Source organism: Python bivittatus, unplaced genomic scaffold (genome assembly GCF_059951505.1).
Source record: "Python bivittatus isolate LINGU-HERP-01145 unplaced genomic scaffold, Pbiv_v1 ctg000020_np1212, whole genome shotgun sequence".
NCBI classification, from domain to species: domain Eukaryota; kingdom Metazoa; phylum Chordata; class Lepidosauria; order Squamata; family Pythonidae; genus Python; species Python bivittatus.
The window spans coordinates 37,169,666-37,187,467 of record NW_028277030.1 but is presented as its reverse complement, the minus strand read 5'-3'; the positions used below and the strand labels follow the sequence as shown (position 1 = coordinate 37,187,467).

General features: G+C 36.2%; 2 protein-coding genes across 23 annotated transcripts in view; both read left to right on the top strand.

Annotated features, from left to right (window-relative positions):
• The window catches only part of DST (dystonin), a 342,419-nt gene that overhangs the window by 247,200 nt on the left and 77,417 nt on the right, over nt 1-17,802 (top strand). For all 22 annotated transcript variants that reach the window (XM_025177748.2, XM_088137258.1, XM_088137206.1 and 19 more), the window contains 6 exons: nt 7,749-7,910; nt 9,245-9,415; nt 15,149-15,315; nt 15,952-16,111; nt 16,357-16,683; nt 16,970-17,054. In XM_025177748.2, coding sequence (XP_025033516.2) covers nt 7,749-7,910; nt 9,245-9,415; nt 15,149-15,315; nt 15,952-16,111; nt 16,357-16,683; nt 16,970-17,054 — 1,072 coding nt within the window. The remainder of the gene's footprint in view (nt 1-7,748; nt 7,911-9,244; nt 9,416-15,148; nt 15,316-15,951; nt 16,112-16,356; nt 16,684-16,969; nt 17,055-17,802) is intronic.
• Nucleotides 1,121-4,407, top strand: LOC148217031 (uncharacterized). Its single transcript, XM_088149770.1, is given in 1 exon segment — nt 1,121-4,407. A coding segment is annotated over 1 exon segment (1,443 nt). The 5' UTR covers nt 1,121-2,964.

Here is a 17,802-nt window from a genome sequence, read left to right as displayed (position 1 = left end):
CATGCAAATATGTCCTCACCCAAAGTAATTTTGTACTTTCTAATCTCCACATGCAGATGGGATTCTCCATTCATATAAATTGAAGTTATCATTCCATGCCAATATATACTTTTCACGTGTTAGAAAAGAATGGAGCAAGTATAATAAATTTATGTTCAAGTACCACAAATGCATTTCAGAACTTTTAAGATTCAGAGCCAAACCATTGTTGGCGTAGCTGGGTTCTTGAAGCAAAGCCAGTATCTCCACATTCAGCCACATTTGTAAAAAATACTTTTGCATTATTCAGATACGATCATCTGTCAGTTCTACTACATACAATACTGCCAGAAGCAAGTTGCCTTCTCTGTATCTTGGTAGGGCTAATCCTAGTATGGATTCTTCCTGATGAAGACACACTGATTCTCATTATTTGCATTAGAGTTAGAGTTTTCATGTCATTACAAAAATAGCCACCATCGTTCTAGCTTTCTAGTGCAATACAAGTAATTGACTTTAAAAAAAAGGTCAGATGCTAAGAAGATGATGATCCTGGACTGATGCTCTGTAGTGATAGGAATTCAATTCCTCTTCAGTCATTTTAAGTAGCCACATTTCATGACTGTTCAAAGTATTATTCCATTTCGCACTAACTGCCTATAAGAAGGGTAAAGAAGTGGAAGTATACTGTACTGTATTAGAACATATAGATATTTGATCCATTTCTCTTTAGGACTCTGATTAGCATATGGAGTTCTGTATTGTCAGAGGTCCCATTGCTTGACTTTAATGTTGAGGAACGTTCTGAGTTTGTTAAATGGAGAAACACATGGAAATACTCTTCTTGAAATGAATGCCATAGTCATGATCAGGTGGAACTTCCTCCAATGTAGGATTGAAATCTTATTTAACAGTGCAGTAGATGAATGCCTGGATTGGGGGATGGGAAGCAGTAGATGGGGTGGAAAAATAGTCTTTTATGATTGTACCTCTTTTCATGGGAATATTTTTATTCAGAAATGTGTTATTCTCCTTAATTAAAATGATACTCTATCCAGTGCTGTCATTCTGTTTAGTTTTTTACTTTAATTCAAGTTAAGAGTAATGGTTAACATTCTTGTACTTGTTTGATTTTCACAGTGTAGTCTGAGAACCAGGAAATGAAAATAAGAAACTATCAGTTCCATTTCCAATGGCCTGAACTGAGTTATAACAAAGGGTACATTCTTTAGTTTCTTACAGGAATTTTTTAAATAGAATTTTAATCGTGTGTGGATTACAAATATCAAATGAAGGAAACATTACTTTGCATCCATTTACTTGCAGAATGTCTGCTGATGTCAGCAGGAATTGTTTATGAATAAGACCAGGCTGTTAATTTAAATTGATTTTTAGTGTTTGAGACAGTTCTTAGTAGCCAGGACCATCTTATAGAGTGTCGGGTTACCGAGTTTGACATTTTGAACTAATTATCATGGTTTCCTATTCTGTTCTAAACCATTACCCGCTCCCTTTTCCATCAGGGTTACAGAAAATAGATCTGATGTGCTGAGTGCTGATAGGAACTTGCTCCTCTGTGTATCCCCCCTGAAAGGGCAAGAGACAAGACAAACAGTAAAAGTGAGACACGGCTAAGCTAAGCCATGTGAGGCAGGAAGCGTAAGAGGGAAAAGCTAAGAGGTCAGACTCCTACTAATGCTCGGTTAGCATAATACTCAGGGAGTGAATGGGTTAGGAGCAGATGTTGCCTGAAGAACAGAAAGGGTGTTTCTTTAAGCTCACTCTTGGGAGGACGATGCCTGTCAGATCATAAGAAACCAGAGAGAGATAGAAAGCTTACCAGCCACACTGGGCAATACGGGTGAACATTTATGGCCGAGAGTTCCTTTTATGCCTTCTTTGCTATAGCTGCGCTGATCAAAACGTTGACCACGCTCTTTCCAGCTCCAGTGAATACAGAAGTCTTGCTGGATTTAAACAGAATGTAAATCTGCTGTGCCTTTGTGGAGGAAGAAACGCTGCAGCTTCCGGCTCTGCTGCTGCCTTACAGAGGATAGCCAGTTTTAAGGAGTGCTGCCCAAGTGAACGGAGAGAAGTTTTCTCCTGTAGTTTGGATTCTACAAAGAGCTTTTCGATTTCATTTGTTTGGCTGCTCAGAAGACTGCGTATTCCATATGGAACTTGTGAATGCTCCACACAGGAACTTTCAGGATACAAGAAAGAAACTGCTTTTTGAGTGGAGATTATTTGTAGCAATTGCCCAAAAAAGTAAAAGCTGTTCTTCCTCTTCTTATTCTGAATGTACCTGAATTATTTTTTCTTGAATTAATTTTTCTTGAAAACTTTTCCTGTGCCTTGGTCTTAACATTCTGCAGCTTGTCTGGATTGTTTTTTTCTTAAATCGCTTCTTCAGCATGGCTTGTTGATAAAGGAGATGGATTTTTCCAAGCCTTTTTAATGGATTACAGCTAGTCTGCCAACTCCAGAAGATAATATGCTGCCTGCTGTAAAGAAAATTCGCTTTGAAGACTCAGTCTGGGGATTTAACTCACACATTTTAACCTGAAAAATGAAATGGAGTGATCCGAGGGAAGTTCTGACTATTTGAGCCACTTAGATTTTGTTGGGGGGTGTTCTTTTTTTGATGTATATATTTGAATCTGTGTTTTAAAGTGTTCAAAGATAGGGGTTTTTTTCCCCTGTCCCCCTTTTCTTAAGCTCAGGCACTTTATATTTTAGGAAGGAAGCATTTAAATCACAACCAGGTAAATGTATACTTTTTTTTTTAATAGATGCACTGATTATAACCTTAACCACCTCATAAGTTATGTTCTCAGTTTAGTATGTACTTCACCTTTCTGCTGATGGCAAGTTTACCGTAGTTTTCTGTAGTGGTATTCTGATCTCTTTTTATCTATGTGTGTTGCACGACATCTCTCATAAGACATAAGAGCACTAGTGCAAATTTCTATAAACATTGCAGAAATGGGAAAGCCACTGAGCAGGCCAGATTGTTTACGCCAGAATCCTCCTTGTGTAGGAAAAGGTGATGAAGAGGAGGATATAAATATTGAGGACTGCTATGTTCCTCAGAGGTCAATCTATGATACAGTTCGGCTAAATGAACAGATTGATTCAGGTTCCAAAGGCAGCCTCTCCTCTAGGCATTTCTCAGATCGGACCTTGCCATATAGTCATAGAACACTGGACCTTGGTACTTTGTGCTCCAATGGTGCCCTCTCTTCCTCCAGTGTGTTTGAACTGCGAGGACGGGAAACTCATAAGCTAGATGAAAAAATGATTTTTGATGCCCTTAAGTTGAACAGTGACATCATTCGAACAGCTGGCATGTCCAAAGCAAAGTATCACACAGAAAAGAAAGAACATAGGAGATCCTGGAGGATGCTTGTCCTGCCAAATTTTTCAGACTCTGCAAATAAAAGTGAATCCTCAGTGGCTGGGACTTTTGAAATGACAGGCTTACCAGCAACAAGCCAAGACAAATATGGGACAAATTCTCTTACTTCAGAAGACAATGATTCAGGTCTATGCAGTCCTCAAACAGAAAGAGAAGAAAAGCAAGTTGGGCTGCCCGGGCAACAAAATCTGGTTAGAAGCCTGTCTTCTATAGAAGACATTCAGTTGATAGGAAGATTTGGAACGTTTTCCTCTCCTGTGTCAAGCAGTGAACACAACACCTCAAGAGGTTCTCTTGTCAGTGGACCCAACCAAGTGAAACTGCAGGATACTTTACACAGAAAGCATAGAGGAGGGGATTTTCTGTGGAACCTAGAAGGTCATCAGGAAGGAGGAGATGAACATTGCAATCCAGTGACGTCTTCACAAAAGGATATCTTAGCCCATGCAGAATGGCTCCAGGAGAGTGAGAGAGAATATGACATCACTGTAGACATTGTAGACAGAAAAGAAGTGAAGAACAACTCTGAAATTAATGAACCATTAGAAAACCATGACAGGATGATTGAGAAGGACTTTTTGGACATTTCACCTCAGGATATGGATATTTATTATGAAGATGCAGCTACACATCCTGGCGAAGTGGAGTTAGGAAAACATATAAATGTTCACAAAACAGAACACAATATGATTCATACAGATCCAAATGAAATTCAGTTGTCTGCTCAGGCTTTGGAACTTGAGAATACCTCATGTCACCAAGCAAATCCAGTGAGAACTGACTTCAGCTTCAGGGTTGTAGACATACCTATAGAAGAAACCTTGGATACAGTTTACAGTGGTGTGAGGTCTAATAAGGTAATTCAAAACATAATCACATTTTTTAATATTGCTATTGACTTTTCCATTATTTGGGTTTTGCTTCTGTGATTGCCTCATGAATGTTTATGCACATATTTGGTTAATCTTTCCAAGGAGGCTCCTAATATCATTTGGCCAACATGTGATTAGAAGACAGAAATTGGTAGATGGTCACTTCACTAAATTGATTAAGGGCAATTTGTGACAGGGTTGATTACTTCCAGCTGTTTGGGCTTGGCTATTTATTGTCCAGATGGGGCCTGCCTCCCTTCAGATGAAATGCTTTTATGATGTGCTGATGTTCAACCTCTCCCCCACCCTTCCTTTTATTTTTGATAGCACAAATTGCTTCTCAGGCAGTTGGTGCCATTCAAGGCAGATAGGCCTGATTTTTTTTTTCAGCTTTGATAAGACTTTGGCAGCAATCTTGTACACGTTTTCCTAGCAAAAGCTTCATTGAACTCAGTGAGAGTAACTTCTGAGTAAACAAGCATAGGATTTTGCTGTGAGTCATGAACTATAAATGACAATGCTCAGATTGTTGTGGTTTCCAAAGCATACAAATTAAATATGAGTTACATGTATTAAAATGGTTTCTTTGCATTTTCATGCCAAGAAGTACTACTGAAATTGCAGAGATTTTACAAGGGTAATAGTTATTGAGCAGAGTTGTAGAAAGGAAGGAAAGTAGACTCTTATAAAGAGATGATACCAGTAAATTTCACAGTTTTAAATCTGTTTGTTGTTTTATCCAGTTTGGTTGTATCTTACTTTATTTCAAAGTTCATTGCTAAGCTTTTCCAGTGAAGTTAATGCCTTGTACATATATATGTATATATGCATACAGAGAGAGAGAGAGCACACTAAACAACCAATCTGAGGAAACCCTTGGCTTGGAACATTGTGGAATTGTCTTTAAGAAGTGTGGATTTTTGAAACAGAAATAGAGTTTTGTATCCACAGAATTAAAGGGTAGCTGGAGTTGTATTTTCCTGCAGCAGTCTTCTCTTCTACATCTTTAAAATTAACAGGAACTTCAAATATGATTTAATGTATGAACTTGTGGAAAGAACAAGTCATAGGACAAAGATGTCCCCAAATTATTAGTTGAATGTATTTAATGTCACCCTTTGAATCTCAGCAACCATTAGTAGTTGTTTTTTTGGTCTAAAGGAAATATGTTTTTAGTAATATATTGTACTTCGTTCAAAAAGGCAAGAGCTTGATACATACTACCTGTGACCCCAATGTTATTGCAAAATAACATTGCAGTATTATAGACCCCAATGTTTCCTTTGCAAAATGTTACATGAAGTTGCCCATGATGTTTCCTGCTTATTCTGAAAACCTTATTTTTTCATATTCTGAAAATGAATGAAAGATTGGATGCATCAAAAAATAGTGTTATGCTAGTAGATGTGTTTTGCATTCCAAAAGTATGTTTAATATTCTTGGTGGCTACTAGGAATCTTCCCTTTTCCCCATCAAAAGACTGTTAAAGCATGTAAAGGAAGGCATCTACATGCTTGGGATTAGTCCCATATTTAGTTTTATTTTCTTCCTTTGCCCAATCTGTAACTATTTCAAGGAGGAATACAACACTCTTCTATTTCTCAGTGTACTTTAGTGTACTTTCTTTGCACATGGGTGGTAGCCTCTGTTATGAGGTAAAGTTCATAATAGTTGAGTTCTTGTTTTTAGGTATAATGCTTTTCTAATAAATTAGCACCTGCATTATCCAGTTGATATACAATTCACGTTTCCCAGTTTTCAGACTTCCTTTAATAATTGGCATTACGCTGATTTGTAAATGGTGTTGAAGTCCCTTGGTGATGGCCCCAGGTCTTTAATGCAAACTTGTGAGCATGTGTTGCAGTTAGACTCTTTTAAGATGATAAAACTTCTCATATAATTTTCTGTTATAGGGAGCATAAGTCTGAAGATAGGGTCTGCTATGTATGTGTAAGCTTTGTCCCTACACACACACTAACAACACTGAGTAGTGGAAGATATGCTTTTGGTGGCAATTAAGACTGTATGTATTAATTGCTACCAATGTCAAATGTACTACTTAATGCCAAAACTGTTTTGGGGCTAAAGGTTGTATATTATTTGTCCTAATTATTTTTGCCAACTCGATAACTGGGGAATACTTTCTGTTGATTGTCTTTTCATATCCTCAGATGACCCCTCAGACTGATGGATTGAGTTTGTTATATTTACCTCCTTTGTTATGGTGGTATTATGGTTACGTTCTGTGCCAAATGGGATCTCCTGGAAATACAACAATGTTGTTTACTGTCATTTTCAGTCTTGTCTTTAACCATTCCTGCTGGTTTTAAAGGGGTAATGCTGCTATTCATTGTTTTCTTGCTGGAATGAAGACCCAATCCAGTTCCATTGCTGCAGTTACCTTTAGTTCTTTGCCTTGGCATCCCTAAGATACCACTGTAGTAAGTTCATCCCTATCTGTGAACCCAATAACTCATTAGCCATTTGAGTTGTAGAAACCATAAACATCAAAACAAACTCCTTCAGTTAAAACTAAGAGCACTGGACCACTTTTAAACTGCAGCTGTGCAGAGCACTGCATCTGATGCTGATTCTATTCAAATGAAAGGATTCCAAACTATTGTCACTGTTGGACATAGGTAGGGAAAGGTCTGTTGCCTACTGTCATGTGGTTCCAAAAAGAATGGGTGTGAGGATACATATTCATGTAAACAAAGCAGGTAGGACTTCGGAAAAACATCTTCAGATTACTTTCCTCAGTAATCCTCTTCAACCTGGCATGAATTGCCATAAAATACAGATTTATTTGGGTCTCTGTGTTAGGAGAGTTAAACATTAGAACTATGCATGCTTTAAAATGATAGGGAGAAGGTGCTTCAGACCTCAAGTGTGAATGCGAGGTGTTAAAATAATTTTTTCAGGGATCCCTGTGAGTCTGAAAAAAAGATACAGCAGTTTAAAGAATCCAAAGGTAATGAAACTCTTAAAGCACTAGCACTTATTATTTCAGGCTTGCACAGAAACTGGAAAAGATTCAGGTTGTTTGACTAGTAGAGAGAGACATTGCATTCACACTAAAGGTCTGAAGCCCTTCTTCCAAGTTATTTTTGAAGCATGCGCAGCTCTGTTAAACACAGACCATTACGTTCATATTTTCATTTTAAACATGGTGTTCGTTGCCATTTTTGTAGTAGCTGTTTGTTCATCCTTAGTTTCTGTATGTATGTATGTATGTATGTATGTATGTATGTACATACGTACATACATATGAAACTTGTCCTGAATTGTTAAGGTTTTTAGGTCATTAAGAACAATTTTACATGTACATTCTATACGTAAATATTTTCTTTCAACGCAGTGCACGCTGTGTGTTTTGACTTCAGATATCTTTTCTGGTTGTTGATTTCATTCAGCATGCTCCAGGCTCTTTTATCCAAATAGTTTTGCTTTTTTCTTTCCTTTCCTTTTTCAATCTATAGGTATTTGAGAAAGAAGAGATTGAACCACTGCAACTGAAGCAGCAGGAGGTAAATTGGTTGGGTCAAGGCCTTATTCAGAGTGCTGCTAAAAATGCAAGTACTGATAACCTTGAGCGTGATCTTGAAGATGTTAATACAAGGTGGAAAACTCTCAACAAAAAGGTACTAAGCTGTGTTTTCACTGTTACTAGTTTGTTGTTGCTTCTACTGGATTGTTGTTTCTGATAACGCACCACAAAGTCGTTAAATAGTAGGCATGCTGTGTACTGTATAATAACATGCAGTCTCCATAGTCTGAAGCAAGACCTATGCTTCAGCATCCATGTAGAGCTCCTGTACCAGCAGGCTAATATTTCTCACATGAACACAAAGTATTATTTAAAAAATAATATCTAACAGTAGGGCTACATAGGGCTTTGGAAATAATTTGGAAAATATATTTGGATTGAACAGGGGTCCTACTGTAGTACCTGTCTACATCTCTGAAGCAGAGGGGTCAAATAACTGCTCCCATAGTTGTTATGTGATCCTGGGAAAATGTGTTTCTGCCTTAAAGAGTTAGAGACAGATGTTGATGCTCCTGCATCTACTGAGTGTACCAAAAGTCAGGCCTCATAGGCCAATTACAATATGTTTTATTAATATTGTTTTCAAAGAAAATGTTACTGTACTTAGGAATGTTCAAAGGTCATGTGTCAAATGGGTAAGGGAAAGTTTAGATGAAAATAATAACTAATTTGAAGATTTAATGTAATAAATTGTCTATGGGGCCTGACTTTTAGTATACTCTGTATGTACATTTATTATGTTGTTATTATATGATGAATATTTTAAAGTTATAATAATATAATTATACACTTACAATAAATTATAGAGATTTATATGTTACGTTTATAACTTTAATGTTTATTAAAACTTTTAATCATCACATTGCTCCAAAGCGTCTTTTTGGAACTGAATATGAAGGATTGCATAATATTAGACCCTGACAAGTCTGCTGATTACATGTAAAGACACATAGCATTATTTTAAAATTCTTGAAAAATATAAAGAGCAAAAAGTCTATCCAAAATAAGATCATTATTTAATTAATGTGGATAACAGCTAATAAGTACAATGGCATTTTCTGTTCCATACTGATTGAAGACAACTGAGGAGACATTTGGTTTACCATCCAAGCACTGATGCAAAATTAAAAAGAGTAAATGAAGAAACTGAAGATTATCTTTGCCATTCTAGACATAGAATTAGGCCTTTTGCCTTGATGGCTGACTAAATACAGATGTTTTATAGTTCTATACTGTGGAGGTAATTTTATCTAAGTACTCAGATACCACCACATCCATGAAACATTGCAAATATCAATAAATACTGGATCACATGTTTAGTTTTTATTCTTCTGATTTCCCTTAGTTTTTCAAAAGTGTTGGGAAATAAGAAGATGTATTGTGGGCAGAGGATAATATATTCAGTGGGTCTTGTTTTGTATTTTTTAGGTTGCTCAAAGAGCAGCACAGTTGCAAGAAGCGTTATTGCACTGTGGGAGATTTCAAGATGCTGTCGAATCTATTCTTAGCTGGTTAATTGATACAGAAGACCTTGTGGCTAATCAGAAGCCCCCCTCTGCTGAGTTTAAAGTTGTTAAGGCCCAGATACAGGAACAAAAAGTGAGTGACAGTTATTTATCTATTTTAGTTTTTTTGTTTTGTCTGAATTTTTTTCTGTTTCCCTTTCAATGTAGATGGACATACTTGGAATGGAAACACAACTATCCTTTCATAGTCCACTGTGTCCACTGTTGAGATGGGGGGGCAGAGAAGAATGTGGGGTGGGAAGAGATAATAGCCTTTTTTTCTCTACTGTCTCATATGCCAGTCTTTCTTCATGACTTTTTTTTTTAAAGAGAATTTGCTTCACCTCAAGAAGGGGAGGAAGCATAGGCAGGGAGGATGAAATCCAGAAAGACTTCAGAAATTTATCCATCACCACCTGCATTTTAGAATGTTCCATGCTTGCTTAAAGAGCCAGGGGTGCCCAACCAGAGGCTTCAGGGATGAATAAGGCCTCCCCAGGGATACCTTTAGAAGTGAATATCAAATTATTATTTCAGAGTAATAGAGCAAAGTGCTAAATATTTGAGATAAAAGCAACTTATTCCATAAACTTGCATTTAGTTTTTTTTTTTCCTGGCCTCACACTCATTCTATAATTTGAGCCTTGCCACATGCATACCACATAAAGGATTTCACACTTCTTTCATGAAAAATCCAAGATGCATATTACCTAATTTATTTTTTATGTATTTACATACTATTCTTACTTCTTTCTGGAACGTGAGGGAATATATATGGAATTTTCAAATAGTCCCTATCAAGGCATTGACAAGACCCAGGCTTTCTTAGCTCCAGTAATGCTACTTCATTACTCTAGAGTGCCCTAGTTGGATTTTGGCATCATTTATGCACTTGAATATAAAGGGCATGATCTACGTAATCAAATAAAAGTTGTTCAACTCACAACTCTATTTTCAGAACCAGCTTTTCAGGGAGAAAATAAAGAGTATATTGGACTCAGGATTGGCAACTGGCAGTTCTTGAGCAAATCTGGATGCTGGGTGAAAGCCAGCTTTCTCTTCCTGAATCAGCAGCATACAAAGAAAATGACAATATATTAGAGGATCTGTGTTTACGGCAACAAAATTTGCAGTGTTTTTTTTTTTTTTTAAGATAGGACTTGTATATTTACTTTTCTGTTTCATCTTCTTATAGTTCAATAATAGGATAGTAAAACTAGGTATACATCCACTCGACAGAAAATAGAAGGGCATTTATACTGGATCTGCCTACTGCAGATCGCCACAGGCTTACCATAAGATTTAAGTAGCATTCAAAGTGCAAAACATATCCATAATCTTCAAAATATAAAGATACTTTATCGCCCCTCCCCCAAGTCCTGCAGTGCTGCCTTATCATGGCAGGACAGGATGGCATTCCTGGGAGGGATGTTCAAAGAATACCAGGAATTTATGCCAAGAGTATGTACTGCTAACAGGGTCATCCAAGTCAGGAAGATCATCCTAACTGCCCAGCTAAAGCAAGCAGGCACCCATATTGGGCAGCAGCAATATATAAAAATGATGGGGATGGCAGATCACTTTAGTGACAATTCAGATGCATTTTTCATACTACATGAGAGAATGCAATGGTAAACCGCTCCAGTATTTTACCAGGAAAACAACATGAATAGACAAGATAAAGTGGTTGATGTTATAGTGCCAAATAATTGGCCCCTCAGGTTGGATAGCACTCAGAATGCTACTTAGGGAAAGCTGAGGATCTTTCAGAATGCTAATGGTGTTTTCAAGGATTTTTGGGAGATGTATGGCAAACTGAAGACGGCCCTGCAAAAGCGGAGTTGATGACTGCGGTAAAGACCAAGGAACTGGTGAGTGGATCAGTTCCTTGGAACCGCTACAGATAAGGAGAGAACAGGATATCACCCACATGTACTCTGGACGGATGCTCCTTGCAAGGACACCGCAGGATGGTGGTTTCCTATGGGTTTGAGCTCCAGGAGACAATGGGATAAGCCACCTTGCTCACAACCTTGGCGGAGCCTTTTAAAGGACACTAAGCTCACAAACCTCACTTTTTAATCACTTTCGGAAATTGCCTGTTAACTGTCTTAAAGCTATTAGACACCTTCAGAACGACAAGTTTGAAAAGTCTTCATCAGGTGAGTTTATCTTCAACTCTGAACAAAAGAAAATTAATTACAAGTTTAAGAACTTAAAGAATTTGAAATAAACAGCAAAAAGCTAAATAAGATTTTGACCTAAGAAAGTTATAAACAGATTAAGGGTCAAGATAAATTTGGAATACTGACTTTTACTATAAGATTTTGGAATTAAATATAAAAAATAAACAATTTCTCATGGGAAACAGACTTATTTTGGCGCTCCTGGCAATTGCAAGTGGTAACAAAAGATAAGTGATGATTTTAGAAACTGGTCATTAGAGAGGACTAAAGATTTTAAGCAGAAGAAAAAAAATACAAGTTTGATGTCAGTTAATAGTAGGACTTACAAAATAATACAAAATGTTATAACATTGGAAATATTAAAGGAGATCTTTGAAGGATGGAGCCAGAAGTTAATAACTACAATATCAACACTGTCAGAAATGATGTCTGCTTCTATGGATACACTATGTCTAAAAGATGTTAATGAAGGAATGACAGATTTTGTGGAACAAATTTTATCTGACAAGATAGAGAAAGTACAGAAAGTGGAACTGCAAATGACAGGCCAAGAGAATGATTTGGAAAAGAACACTTTACTGGATATGCAAAAGAAACTGGCTGAAGTTTTAAAAATTAAAAGGGAAATACAAATGATAAACCAAGAGAATGACCTAGAAAATGTTTTCTTATTGGATCTACAAAAGAAGCTTGTTAAAGCCTTGAAGAAATCTGTGCGATGGGATAAAGAAGAATTGAACAGAAATCAAAGCCTCTGACAATATTTGATTGAATTAAAGATTAAGACTGTTAGAAGTAAAAGAAGGAATATAAAATGGATTATTTGATCAAGGTTAAACTAAGACTTTTTTTTTTTTTTTTTGCAATGTTCTGGCAACCCTTTATGGACTTTTTGCTGATACCAGGATTGAAAAGTTGATTTTTTATGGATTTGCTTATAGATAAGGGATGGGATATGGGATGAAGAGATATTTGCTTAACCTTATGGGGGGTAAAAAGTTATTAAATTCATTTTTACTTCTTGTGATAAAGATTGGAAGTCACTTCTTTACATATTTCTTTTCTTTTTCTTTCTTTGCACTTTTTATTCATTCTATTTCTCATTCTCTCTCTCTCCAAGTTTAATTTGCTTTTATTTTTACTATTGTGATTAAAATTCTTAACAAAAATTATATTTGAAGAGAATGCTAATGGTGTTTACGAAGATTAGATTTGATTAAGTCTAGATTAAAGTACCAATGGAAGAGAACATATGGAATATATATATAGATTAAAGTCTTTGGAACATCTAGTTGCTGATGTTGCCATGCAGAAAATGAAAATCTCAAGTTGCAAAGACAGAATTACAGGGGGAACATGGAATGTAAGAAACATGAACATAGGAAACTCAACATAGTGAAAGATGAAGTGAATGAACTACATGTTTGGGACATATAATCCTGGAGAAGTCTATCTTTGGTCACTAAGAATCAGCACCAGCTTGATGGCATGTTACCAGTTAACACTTTACTTATAGTGTCAGAGGATTCATCATATAAGAGTATATGCAAGGCAGGGATAACAAGCCTCAATGCAAGCTAATATAACCTAAAAATAAATAAATAAATAAATAAACTGAATGAATGTGTATGAAACCCTGTTGTGTTTTACTGCATTTTCACAAAATTTCTCCATAAAGCTATCATTTTAAAGGCATTCCACGAGTAAAATCTTTTTTTTGATGATTATAGTAATTATGTAATCCTGAGAAAAATAAATACAGTTCAAGACTTGACTGTGTACTTAATTTCCAATTAAGAAGTTTAACTTACCTGGATTGTCTCCCAAACTAACTTTCAGTATATACCCAAGAGAATCTCAGATATAGTTTTCTTCTGCACAGCTGCATCTTGGCTGCTTGCTTTCCCAGACAGCCTGGGGAGATGATTTCACTAAATACCATGCAGTGTCTCTTCTCAGAGGGTTGCCTTCAATTGTTTAACCAAGTACTTCCCTTTCTTCTGTTTTTTGATTAAAACAATTACAGAACATGCTTTCTATTATGCTGTACATGCTACAACATGCTCCTTAATTGGCCATATTTTTAATCTACAAGAACAGAGTGCGCATGGATTTAATTGGTGAATTTGTGTGTCTTATTTACTCAACTGTTGACAAATATGATTTTTGCGGGCCAGTCTGCAGCTAGGGAAAAAAAATGTCTTGTGGCACATGAAAGAGTTACCAGCTTGATGTGACATAAACTTTCATAGACCACTGTCTGTGCATCAGACATGTGAAATTGTTCCACTGAGTTACAAAGCCATATGACGAAAATTGTAAACAGTGAGGTCAAAGAGACAAAATGCAGAAAGTACAGGCAGTGATACTTAGCACTGTGAAGAAGGCTCTCTGCACTTCCTTGACTCCAGGGTTTATAATTCACGACCATTCCTCCTCAACGTGTGTGTATAAACTTGTAAAACAACAAAACCATGCCACTGGCTTCTTGAGTACAGTTAACAACAGATTACTCTATAATAAATTAGTGTATCTTTAAGGTGCCATAAAATTATTGGTTGGATTTAATACAGCTATTCTCTTCTAAAAAGGATTGAAATAGGTCCTTAGCTGTAATAATATTATAAATAATTATTCTAAAGGTTAATGTAGGTAGGTTTGTTGCTAGTAATTGATCATACAGGAATACTGCTGGCTCAAAAATTCTACTAAATCAAAAATATAAAGTCATTGCCAGAATTGGTAGGAGATGAATTGATAGAAAGTGAAGGCAGATATAAAACCCTTATCTATAGGTAGCATTCAGCATAAGGGCTAGAAACCCTCCACTGCTCTGTATATTGGGGGACAAAGAATAGTAGGCACAGATCGTCAATATTATGAAAGGAGGCCCTGTCAGAAATGTGAACCTAAGAGAATAATTTTAAAGTAAGATCAAGTATTATATTCTTCTGTGCCCAGTTAGAGGGCCCATCAGCCTCTTTTGAAAATATAATGGACTGCTATGATATAGAGAGCCAAGGAGATGGCCTTAAAGCAAATATTCAGAAACTGTTAAGTAAACAAAGAGGATAGAAACATTCCTGAAGTCTTGGGAAGGGAGATAGTATTAAGAAGAGACTACGGCTGACTCCTCCCTGATTCACTGGGGTATGAGAGGGAAGGGAGGAAAAGCACAAGCAGACTTGGAACATTTTGTTATTATAGCCTATCTCAATAAAGCTTAGTTCTAGCCTTCCTGTGGAGTTGGTTTCCTGATCTGGTCTATCTGGAAGAGCTGTTGTATAACTTCATTGAATGTCCTATTGTGAAAGCAAGGAAAGTGTGCTTATTTGTAGCAAACCTGAGCTGTCAGTATAATGTGGAGCAGAAATTAAAATAAAAATGGAAAATAATACTCTACAGCTGACAAAAGGATTTATTTAGTTTGTCAGTGCTAAAAAAATTGGTTATCTATTTATGTAATGGGAAGCATAAATGCCATCCTATCAGCTGCCTGCCATTTCAAAAGATAGCTTGTTTAAATCTATCCCATGTGCCAGTAAGCCAGGCCTCAGATAATCTGCCTCTTCATCTTTTTACTGTCTTGTAGCAAAGCCATCATTTCCTGGCAATTTAATTTTTGATTATTTTGTTTCCAGCTTCTCCAGAGATTGTTAGATGACCGCAGACCTACTGTTGAACTGATCAAGCGTGAAGGGGAGAAAATTGCAGAGTCAGCAGAGCCAGCAGATAAAGAAAAGATCTTGAAACAGCTGAGCCTCCTGGATAGCAGATGGGCTGCATTGCTTGATAAAGCAGAAACAAGGTACTTGAAACATTTTCATCCACTTACTTGTAGAGCAGGGAGCTCTTCTAGCTACAGCATGGGAAACTATGGAATCTGAAGCTGCTGTATAAACCTTTTTGTTCTAAGATTAGCATTAACTTTTGAGGCTGAATGAGAAAATGCATTAGCATTGTTAGGACTAGAATTGCAGGTATGAGAATTTAGTGGAATAAATATGACATAGCCATTCCCTCAGTTAATAATATCTAGAGGGCAGGCACTGTGGGTTACAAAATGGGCATAGGGACAGGGTCTACTGCATGGAGGAGCTGGCAAATTATGTATTATTACTACTATTATTATAATAAAGGTTTGGTATCGTTTGCACCTGTGAGATTTAATTTAAAACAATTCTAGCCCTTACTACATGCGGTTCAGTGGATACAGGTCTTTCAACTTATCAGTGTGGAAGTAGTTAAATATGATTAACAAAAAGTACAAAATATTGCAAACTTTTGTTCTGGTAATGGGGCTGGTGTTTATTTAAATTACTGTTCCTTTTTGTTACTAAGTCACGAAGTTTTATTTCTGAACTGTGGGTTTATTGAAGGCTGGAATCTTTCACATATATTTGATCTCCAAACGTTTGTTTTTCCTTCTCTTGGCATCTTGTAGGCATCGCCAGTTGGAAGGGATTTCAGCCGTAGCACAGCAGTTCCATGAAACCTTAGAACCTCTGGTTGAATGGCTAGCAACTACTGAAAAGAAACTTTCCAATTCAGAACCCATTGGTACCCAGGCTTCCAAGCTACAACAACAAATTTCTCAACATAAAGTAAGACCTTAATGGGCAACCCCTTGGAGTTATTTTTAAAGCTCGGTCATTCAGAAGAATTGGAAATTCCCTTCTCTCCTTCTTGCCTTAGTTTGTTAATACATTTCTTTAGCGCACAAATTGTTTTATTTATTTTGCTTTTTCATTTAGTTGTGCCCATATTTATAAGATTTTGTTAAATTTTCTTTCTTTTCCTTTTCCTTTTCCTTTTTTTTTTTTTTTGCTGCTTTGAAAATTCCATTTAGATCTTAGAGGAAGACATCACCACTCACAATAAAAATCTACAACAAGCAATTAATATTGGTCAAATGTTAAACACATTGAGCTCCAGGGAAGATAAAGAGATGGTCCAAGAGAAATTAGGTTCTTCAGAAGCCCGATACCTTGAGGTTCAAGAGAAAAGCAGAAGTAGGGCTGAGCTCCTGAAACAAGCCTATTGCAATGCTCAGATTTTTGGAGAAGATGAGGTTGAACTGATGAACTGGTTGAATGAGGTCCATGAGAAACTGAGCAAATTGGCAGTCCAAGACTACAATACTGACTTACTAGAGAAACAGCACACTGAAATGCTGGTATTTGCCATTATTTTCCATTAATTTTAATTTACCATCATTATTAATCATATTATTAAGAATTTCTTTTGTATTTTATTGATTTTCCTATAACTAAATTTTGTATAATATTCTTTGGTTATTTCATGAACTCATTTTTCTTTTTATTTCTTATGAAGAGAGATATGAATACATTATTCCTTATAAGGTAGAAAAAAATTTGGTGATGACTTCTTTGATGTGTTTATGTGCTATCAGCTTTTCTCTCTCATTCCCCATATTCTTAAACAATCTCTAAATCTCCTAGGTTCTTCAGGAAGAGATTAAAATCAGAAAAGATAACGTTGATCAAGCTATACAAAATGGCTTACTGCTTCTTAAACAAACTACAGGTGCGAATTATTTATAACAATAATGCCAAGTTAAATAACATCTTTTTACTTTTAAAAAAAAAATTCTAAAAGTAATATTTTTCAAAATAAATACTCTAATCTTCATAGTTAATGATATCGATTTTAAAAAATGGTTTGGATACATATTCATTGACAGCTGGTATAACAATATAGTTGAGAACATAAATTATGAGTTGGAAGTCTTTTTCATTTGGAAAATTAATTTCTGTACTAAAAAAAATAATATTTGAATTAGTGGTATCAGAAGAATGTTAAAAGGGATGTTGGTGGAATTGAAACAGTTACAGTTAAGGTGAATAAACTGTACCTACTTTCATTCTCAGTTGCTTTTCTACTGTTTACAGGAACAAAAAGGCAAGGATAATAAATAAACAAAATCTAGTCATCCCTCATGGCTTTCTTATGCCCCAAAGCCATGAAACATAGCTTCAAGAAGAGGGATAGTGATGATAAGTCACCTCAATCCTTAATGATCATCTGATCCTGATGTGGTCTTGGGCTAGGATTATAAATACCAGAATTCCTGCCAGGAAACCAATATACCACCCTGTCCATTGTATATTAAGCAGCAATTTGGACTCACTGCATTTGTAAAGCAGCACCAGGCTTTTTTCAGTCCCATATGGAAGCCTGATAAAAAGCAGGCTGCATTAATGAAGAGTAGAGAGGTACTTTGTTTTTGTGTAGTCCAAACACTTCTTTTTATAGTATTTTTTTAAACATTTTA